At 33.0% G+C, this 10,189-nt stretch overlaps 2 protein-coding genes across 2 annotated transcripts; both read right to left on the minus strand.

Annotated features, from left to right (window-relative positions):
• Window positions 1-781: 781 nt before the first annotated feature.
• Window positions 782-5,165, minus strand: LOC100249443 (uncharacterized). The gene is made up of 2 exons (XM_002282144.4): window positions 4,879-5,165; window positions 782-1,696 (listed from the first exon to the last, which is right to left on the minus strand). The coding sequence occupies exons 1-2, from the start codon at window positions 4,946-4,948 to the stop codon at window positions 1,038-1,040; spliced, it is 729 nt and encodes a 242-aa protein (XP_002282180.1). The 5' UTR covers window positions 4,949-5,165; the 3' UTR covers window positions 782-1,037.
• Window positions 5,166-9,720: 4,555 nt separating this feature from the next.
• LOC100244279 (bZIP transcription factor 53) lies at window positions 9,721-10,158 on the minus strand. The gene has a single exon (XM_059742457.1). The coding sequence runs from the start codon at window positions 10,156-10,158 to the stop codon at window positions 9,721-9,723; it is 438 nt and encodes a 145-aa protein (XP_059598440.1).
• Window positions 10,159-10,189: the final 31 nt, after the last annotated feature.

The following is a 10,189-nucleotide window of genomic DNA, read 5'->3' on the forward strand; positions in this document are numbered from 1 at the left end:
AAACAAAACCTAATTATTAAATCGATTATACTGCGTGTCATCTATTTAATAATTAGATCGTACTTGACTTCATGTCTTTATTTGGATTATTTAGATAAACTTCTTAGTTGAATGTCAAATTAAACACAACATAAACACGGCCCACCCACTTGAACTACCACTATCATATATTAGAAATGTGGCTTTAAACTATGACTTTGACCTTGGTTTCTGCTGCCTTTACATATTGGTCTCTTCCTTCTCTTGAGAAGTGACACCCATTTAAGGTTAGCCATAAAAGCCCATAAATAGGCAAACATAAACCCAGATCCATGTGCCTAGAATCGAAACTTGGGCCAGCAACATGTTTGAATGTCAAACTGCATTGCCAGGCCCCAAGGGTTATATATCACTGCTCTTTGGGATAGTGTTTTAACTTCTGTATTTATTTATAGAAGAAGTAGAAGTGATTATTAATTTATTATTATGATATGACGAATTTTCAATCAAAAATAACTTATTAAGAATTTGATTTTGTGAACAAAATCAAGATTATTTTGAGAACCAAGGAAACAGTAAACACAGAGAAATCACTTTCAGGAACCCTAATCCCAAATTCCCAATCATTATTTTCTTCTTTCATCTTATCAAACATGAAGACATTCCAAATGCCTAATGCAAAAAATCAGTGAGGAAACCATTTTCCAAACCAGATCTCAACAACTGATTCATCATCATGATCTAATAATATACTTCATGGAGAAGAAGGATGAGAAGAAGATAATACTGCCATCCAATCAAATAAGCAAATAGACAAACACTTCTATAATGTCCAGGGTAACAGCTAAGGTACAGTAACATTTTAAGAGATATCAACAACTGTTTCATTCTATTTATGGTCTACAACTAAAAATGAACGTAGTTGTCTGAGAAAAATAGGATACACTCATATACAGATTTCAATGTTACTGAAATGCAGCTGAAAGATATCACATACTCCATTCAACAACATAATGCATCATTTTAAGTGAAAAGAATTGTAATGAGACCAAAGTATATCACCAAATACCCGAATCTTCTTGTGCTTCAGAGCTTTCATAGGCAGGAGACTCATAAGAACCGGGATCTTCGGGAACTTCAGAGCTCATGTCCATGGGAGTTTCTTCTGGTTGGACAGATTGAAGCAAGAACTGGACTCCATTGGCCACGTCATATATCATCAGTCCTATCCTACCTCCCACCCAGCTGCCCAAATGGCTTCCCACAAGATAGCCGAACCTCCCAAGCCTTTGTTCACCAAGGAATCCACCAGTATAGGCACCAAACAAGGTTCCAGTGCCTCTGAGGAACCCTTCTGTCAAGGTACCACCATAGTAAATAGCTTCAAAAAAGTCCCATCCGGAAGAAATAATGGGGCCTATGATACGTTTGGCTTGTCGGGTTGCCAACTTCGCTGCTTTTGCTCCTTCTTTCTGTGCGTGTTTAGCTGCATCTTTAGCATTCAGTCCTTGTGTTAATGCATCAGAAAGTGCTCCCTCAATTGCATGATGCCGTGCTTTTTCAACATGCACAGCTCTGATGTTGTAGAAATAGAGCTTCACACCCTCCTTCACAGTGCATGCTAGGGTTCCAGAGCTCATGTCAAAGCAGTTTAACAAAGTAAACTTCCCACTCTGGGATGAACCATCTTCTCCAAGCAGCTGGCGGCATTTTTCAGCTTTAAAGAGCAGAAGATAAGTCAGAGAATATCTTTTATGACGGGAAAAGAAACCAAAGAGGATATTTGAGAGAGAGAGAGAGAGAGAGCACCTCCAATAAAGGCCATGAAAAAACTCTCTTTTATGTTTCAATAATAGCAGTAAAAGTACAAGGTTTTAAATATTTTTGCAAGTTCCTTTGTAGGACACATATTTCCCTATGCACATCCTTTCTATGCTAACTATTCAAATCTAAAGGCAAATCAGAAATAAATAAAGATGTTCTATAGTAATACAAAATCACTAAAAAAAAGTTAAAATAGATTTGAGCATGCATCTTGGTGATGCTCTTTAATAAATCCTTAAGAATTGGCTTTAGGTTTTATATCAACTCAAGTATGAACTACACTTTTGGTAAAGTAAAATGGTACAACACTCCATTTGAAGTTTAGTGTTCCACAAATTCATACAGAAACACAATATTCAAAGGGATTTCATTTCAGACAGTCAAATAGACTTCATGGAATGGAATGCAACCACTGCAAGTACATAAATGTAGGTAGCTGATGCCAAATTTGAAGGAACGGGACAAGATGCCACGAATGTGAATTTTTGATACGTAAGGAAGAGAAGGAAACATTGAAGAGAAGGTTTCTAATGGAGTTGGAGCTAAAACTGTGAATAAGTTTCACATTATCACCATAATCCAATGAAATGAAAGAGAAAATGGCTACAGAAAATAATAAAACAATAGACTAGCATGTCTTATGGGTCAACTAAGAAGCACTAGTCATAGAATATAATGCTTATGATTTCTAAACCCTGGGAGCACAGGTCACACAGAAAGTACGCATTTGTTCTAGATGACAGCATGGCTTCAAATTTACACCCATTCATGGCACCTGTGGGGAACTCTGTTAAGCTCTGTGGACAGCTAGAAGTGGTGTAAGCAAGTGAGGGAGTGCAAATGTGTGTTACTTGTACGAACTGTCATTTACCCAAAGCTATATACTCTTCCAAGTTGTTGCCCTTTTTGTTTACTTTCTTTTTTTCATTTTATCAAGATAAGTGAGGCAGAAGAAAAAAAGAAGATTAAATTACATCAAACATTGAAAATCTCCACTCACAAAATATTATTTGATAATATAATAGTCCAACATTTTTGAAACACTGGTTGTTGGGACAAACATCCTCAAAGTATTTACATGCAGTATAATCATATTCTGACAAGGCTATGTGACTAAAGAGTGATAAATTGGTAAAATCTTGACATAGGAGTTTCAAGATCAAATCAAGAATCATGGTACTCTACAAAATCGTCTAAATACACATACTCAAAAGAAAATCATAAATTGGAACATAATAATAAATAAATAAAAATAAAAATGGATGGAGAAATGATAGAAAATTAAATAGGGCCATTTTAAATTATCAATAAAAGGAACCAAGATAACAAAAAGAAAGGTTGTTTTAGATTGAGCACATCTCCAAAGGAGTACAATTTAAAAACTAAAAAGGGGGAGAACTAAGCAAGAAAAAATATCCCTAGAAATGACAAATCAAACTCAAGTTATTTGGAAATGCAATAAAAAAAACACACTGTTTTTTTTTAATGGACTAATGGAAATACATTCAGTCAATATTATTTATTTTTTCTATACGCAGCAGAAAATTTGATTAATCGTGATAAAAACTGAAACCCCAGTTCACCATAAGTATACAAAGGGAGCAAGAGCCAGCAAAAGACAAACCTAACTTGACCCAATCCCTCAATGAAATCAACAACAGTAATTTGTGAATTGAAAATTTCAATTCACAAATTAGGCTCAAAAAAAGAAATTCATTATCCTCTGTAAATCAATCACCAGTGCTCATTTCTTATGAGATTCAGCTGAATTCAGTGGAAATAATAGCCCTAGAAATGGATATTTAAGTTAGATAGAGGAACTATATTAGGCTTTCTTAGATGATTGTAGGCCTGTTTTAATTGAACTCAACATCCTCACACAAGGAGAAGGGGAGTGGAAAGAGAACTAAGAACCATTATATAACACAATTTGATTTTAGCATTGAATCACTAATCCTAGCATCCTGAAACAAGTTTGACAAAAGTTCCGTAAACCACCATTAGAGCCTTCTTGGAATGGACAAATGTCTCACTAGATTTGGGAATTTTATCAATGCTTGATATCCTAGACAGTCTTAGTTGTGGGTAGCTGTGGTTTTTCGGTTGTTTTTCTGGCTCCTGTCGTTTTTCTTTGTTTGTTTTGTGTATACTTTTTGTATACATAGGGTGTGGCTCCTTTCTTTGGTGCTCATTTATTAGATTTTCTTTGTTTGCCTATCAAAAAAAAATTCCATAAACCACCAACATCTGAAAAATAATTAGATTAAAGTGCATGTTATGCCACATAGAATTCAAAAAAAAACATCTGAATTGCTTATGATTCTTATATCCAGGTCCAGGAATAAAATGACAGCATCATACATAAAAAATTTTAAGGGCGCGTATTTTGGGTTGATATGCAGTCTCCAGATTGCTACCATACCAGTTAGCATCACTAAAATGTAAGAGTAGCATAATTCACCTTCATCTAAAAACAATAGTCTGTTTGCTACCAAAAATGTGAATTGTTTTCTGTTTTTCAAAACAGAGAAAACCAAAATAACAGAGAAAATATAATTGGTTTGAAATCTAGTTTCCAGAACATTTCCTCAAAACTAGTCATTTATACAAACGTTAGAAATGTTCTTTTTGCATTTGCATAAATGCCAGAACCTCAAAAATTGAATTAATTCAAACATGAACATCTCCGTTATTTTTATTTCAAAAGTAAAAACGACTCTGAGACAATCATTTCTATTTCCGCAACCAAACAGAACCCAAGTAATTAAGCAACTATGTATCTATAGTTTGAATTTGGCAATTGAAACGATCAATGAACAAGTTAAAATCACTAATTCCACAAGATCGAGCTCTCAAATCCAATTTCCTTAACTCACGGCCATGGCCATTTCTTCATAACACACTCTCCACAAAAATTTGAACCGATTTCAACACAATCCACAACACCGCATCTGATCCACACTTCCAAAATATCCAAGAGACCTGAATCGACTTCTATGCTATGAAAAAACGATCAAAAGAATCAAAATTCGAAGAATTGGACAGAAATAGATACGTGAAGACGTGATGACGTACCAGTGATGCTGAGAGCGACGATGCCGACGACGAAGATTAGAAGTTGAACCCTCTTCCTTGGCAAATTCATGGCTTCTCCAAAACCAAAACCCTAACCCTAGTTTGCTTAAACCGTAAGAGGAAAAAATAAAAATAAAAATCCGAGTGTGGAAAGATCAAAGAAGGACGTTAAAAGAGGGGAAGACTTCCGGATTCGAAATCAACCAGAGGGACAAATTTTCCATTTTTCTTCCCATGCATTCTCCGTTTATTGAAACGCAGCGTTTTAAGTCCTAAAGATACATTTAGGCTATAAGTTAGTGGAAGTCATTTGCCTCTTCTTTTCTTTTTTTGATGAAAGATTTAGTCCTTTTTTGATAATTGTTTTTTAAAATGGTTCTAAAAAATAGTTTTTTAAAATTTTTTTATGATGTTTTATAAAATAAAAGTATATTTGAGAACCTAAAATATTTTTAACCTGTTTTTAATATTTTTAAATATGTTTTTAAAATAATTTTTATATCCTTAGTTTTATATTTAATCATTATATATGTTTGTATAATTATTATTTTTAAATAGCTCTAAAAAAAGTGAAGACAATTGAAAACAATTAAAAAATGTTATTTGAATATTTTCTATTTTCTGATAACAAAAAACAGAAAACAGTTTCTAGTTGTTAAACGTGTTTTCCAATTTTTTTGTTTTAAAAAATATAAAATTATTCTTGAAAACAGTTCTCGGTCTTAATAACCATATATAATTATATATAGTCAAATATACTTTTTTGGCTACATATCCAAAAACTAACACATAACATTATTGAGATGGTGTTATATGTACACTTCGAAGAAGTCTCATGTTTTGTACCTGAATTTTTTTTATTTGTATCATCATATTATTCATGCCCTTATTCATTTAGTTAGTTTTTATAACATAATTTAAATGATAAAAATGAGGAATTTGATAGGTATTAATTTAATGTTGTAATATTTTATATTAAAAATAATTTTATTAAAAAATAAGAATAAGTCCCCTTTTTTTTTGAAGTGTAAATAAATCTTGTTAAAATTTACATCTAAATAGAATGATTTCAAGATTTCAAGTTCCTATTTAGCATAATTTTTTTTTTATTAGAAGCTATTTCTAAACATTAATGCTATATTTGGGTTAGGTAAATATTGACAAAAGAAAAAACCCTTAGTAGAACAAATTTCTAATGCATGATTCACTACAAAAAATATTCAATGTAATTAAAATTAGTTAAAAACTTGTATGTTTTTAAATTGTTTATTCAATATAATTTAATAAATATGTAATAAATAATTTATTAACTTTAAATCTTTTTTTATTTATTATATTTCTATTTTTCCTTTTAACTTTTTCCCCTTTTCAAGAACTAAACATAAGATAAAAGAGCATCAATTGTATTAGCTGTTAACAAATCACAGTATTGAAATAAGACCCTATAACCTCCTTTCAATAAAATCATAAATATAATTTTGTAAAAGAACTTACATTTTACATAAAATATAAACCTAAAAAATCTTTGTTAAAAACTACAATTGGTTAGGTTTTAAGTCCTTTATAGTGAGACATGTTGCAACATTTGTAATGTAACGAATGATTCCTGCTGCTAAATGGAAGGATCTTATCAACGTCCATGAATGATAAATCATAGATCGAACTGCCGAATCGGATCATTCATTGGTATTGTGTGCATTAATAGTTTCTTTCTTTATTAGTTTGATGGATGCTTAATCCAATCAATTCACATTGTACACAGTTTAGATGTAAGTGGATATATAGAGCACACGATTCTGGATTCCTTGTAGATTGATACTATTGTTCACAATTGTTCATGAACTTGGATAGTTCAATAGTGTTGTGGTTTGCTACCTCTTACACAGGTGGGATGACTTGTCTTGATTATAGGTAGTATGTTAGTGTGTATGCTTACACATTGAACTAAACTTACGAATAACATGTCTATTTCTATTTAAGTAACATGTGTTCTCATAATTACAATCTTATAAGTGTTCTTAACCTTACAGGGCACTCGAGCTAATGTCCGAGTTAATAATCACTTTGAATCATGTATGAGTGAGACAACTAGAAGTTATATATTTTCATGATCTTAAGTGGTTCTTAATTTAGCATGCAGTTTATGTAATCTCAAAATGGTCACCATGATATCTCATTAGGGACAATATATTCCCTTCCAATAATTCTAAGGTGCATGATTAAGGTAAATCCTTGGCTAAGGTAATTTCATTTGATTATCGAAATTGATGTTTTATCCTTTTAGGACATAATAAAATCAATTGATCATTACAAAGGTAAATTTGTAACTCGAAAGTATAGATGTAACTTATTTGCGGATAGCACCTACCAATTAAATTATGGATATCAGCTCATGGGAACAAATATAAGGGCTAGTAGGTTGTGGGACAAGTATTAGCTTCATGTAGTTAGAACTTATTAATGGAATGCAACCAATCAACTTTAGTGGAGCAATTGATTGACTATGAAATTATGCCACATTAGTTTCATGAAAGCCACAATCAAATGTTCCATTGGTCCCCAATCGAGCTACCTTCATAGATGTATTTTTTATGCACAAAAATCGTGACTCTATGGGACTTAATTTGGAGATTGGATTTGTTTTCTAATAAGGAAAGGCATTTTGGTCTTTTATCCTATTAGTATATAAGGGAGCATGGAAAGATCAAAGGAAGTCATTCTTCTCATTTTTCACCTCTTGAAAAAATTAGAAACAAAAACCAAAGAGTTTCCTCTCAATTCCAAGAGCAAGTCTAACTCAAATCTCGTAAAGCATCGTCACCCACTCAATGACATACGAAAATAGGATCAATTGAAAGATTGTGGGTATTAGAGTTATAATTCTTTCTACACCAAAAACAAGAAACGAAGAATTTAGGTTTGCTCAAACCTAAGTAATGATCTCATTCTTCTCAATTATTTTATTACAAAAGCATACTAGGTTAGCCACATGTTAGGGTAGAAAATTTTTATTGTGTAACCTATATGTCTTCTGCAAAGAGATTCGAATCCAACACAACTATCATAAGCTCAAGACCATGACCATTACAAGCTTGACATGTGATACGTTTGGAATGCTAAAATAAAGAATAAAAATAAAAAATCCGTTCGATTTATCATTTATCACCGGTTTTGGATTATTCGTTAAAAATGATAATAGGAATTAGAACTCCTCAGCATGAGAAGTAAAATCCATTCTTATCAAGATTTTAATTCATTACTTCCAAATAGTATTCTAATTCGTCCGTTCTCATACACCAAACCCAACTTTAATGGTTGTGGAGCCAAGTGAAGACTCAAGGTCAACAATGAAAAGATCCACATTACCAACTAGTAAATTTCCACTCAAGTTTAGAATTTTGAGCTCATTCCACAATGAAAAGCTTATCTTTTTGGGAAGTGTTTTCAAAAACAAATTTCAAAAAATATTTTTTTTAAATTGTTGTTGAATCAAACTGTTAAGCATTTTTCATTTTTGATTTTATGATCGATAGAAATGGAAACTCTTTTTTTATATGCTCTATACCCATCCAATTTCTTTGATGGATCCTACCACAAATTATGTACACAATGAGGATCACAATCATTGATAGAGTTTGAGTACCAAGCTATCTTATCAATATATTTACAAAAAAGCCTTGGATGTAGTGATGAAATTGTCAAACAAGGCAGGTAATCAAATTGGGTGCTTAGCACCCTCACCCAATAGGCAAAACCCATTGTTTTCCATTCAAAGGACTCCCTATTTACTCATAGACTAGCTCACTTGATTCAAGGCCATAGAAAGAAAAGGGTAATTGAAACCATGAGCAAAACTCTTATACAAATGAAGGTATAGAAGGAAAAGAAGATTTCCTAGATCAATGAGGAATAATGTTCTAGAATATATGAAAATGGCATGGTCTTAATCCCAACTTGCAGTCATGTGTCTGAGAATTACAAACAAGCTTTTCACAAAAGAATGTAGACATTCCAACCAACACATCCATACCATAATCACACTCATCAACGGTAACCAAAAACCAGTATTATCACAAATGATTAGAACCCAAAAGTTTGCAATTCATACCATAATCAGTCATCAATGGTAACCGAAATCAGAAATTATTACAAATCATTAGACCCCCAAAAGCTTACTACAATTCATACCTCTAGGCAACAAAAAACATTCTATTGACGATAAGGTAGAAGAGAAAATAGGGGAAGTGAACAAACATCCTTCGTAATCAGAGTTCCAGTATACAAAAACTCTCTAATTTGATTAGAGTTGGACAAAGAAATGTTCCCTTACTCTATTGTTATGTGCCACGTTTTCTACCTAACTAATCCAAGTCTTTGGTGATTACATCACTACAAATAACTTTTCTAAGTTCTTGGCTTGATTGGATTGAATTTGTTGTGGAACAATTTGGAATGTATCTACAGTACCATAACCATAGTCATCAATGGTGAGCAAAATCAGATATTATCACAAGTGCTTAGACCCCAAAAGTTAACAATTCATACCATAATCACAGTCATCAATGGTGGCCACAGTCTGATATTATCACAAAGTGATTAAGACCCCAAAAGTTTACAATTCATACCATAACCAGAGTCACCAATGGTGATCAAAATCCGATATCATCACAACGATTGGAACCCATAAGTTTACAAACTCCATTATCAAGATTTGGAACTAGCATACTAACATCTAAAAGGACATGTGAAAATAAATGACAGTTGAACAAGACACAAACCGATCTAAGATGAGATCAAAGCTGCCAAAATGACCCAGTACTGAATGCTTGTTTTCGGGTTCATTCAGAACTGCAACATGTCTGAAGAAGCTGGGATAAGTTGCAATGGGCAAGGAAGGCTCCATGGTTTCAGCAAAGGATCTGGGATCTCAGGAATGTCCAGGGGCACACCATAAACATCTTGCACATTTTGAAGTATAAAATTCAGAGAATTCAGCCGATCCACCAGCTCCATCTTTTGAGCCACCAAAACATTATTCTCAGACACAAAGTTTTGATATCCTTGAGTAGTGGCATCAATTGTTTGCTTTATCTCCTTGTTCAAATTCTGCAGTCTGCTCACTTCACTGATCAAATCCTCTGAAAGCTTCTGCTTCTTCATTCTAGATCGCCTGGCCGATTCCCGATTCGACAGCATCCTTCTCCTTTTCTTCTCATCCATCATCGCATACTGAGGATCTTCTTCAGATGCAGAGCTAATAGTTTGCCTTGGGCCACCCATTTTTTTATTCCTCTTTCCCTCAAAAATTGTT

The sequence above is a fragment of the Vitis vinifera genome, chromosome 14 (assembly GCF_030704535.1).
Source record: "Vitis vinifera cultivar Pinot Noir 40024 chromosome 14, ASM3070453v1".
Lineage (NCBI taxonomy): Eukaryota > Viridiplantae > Streptophyta > Magnoliopsida > Vitales > Vitaceae > Vitis > Vitis vinifera.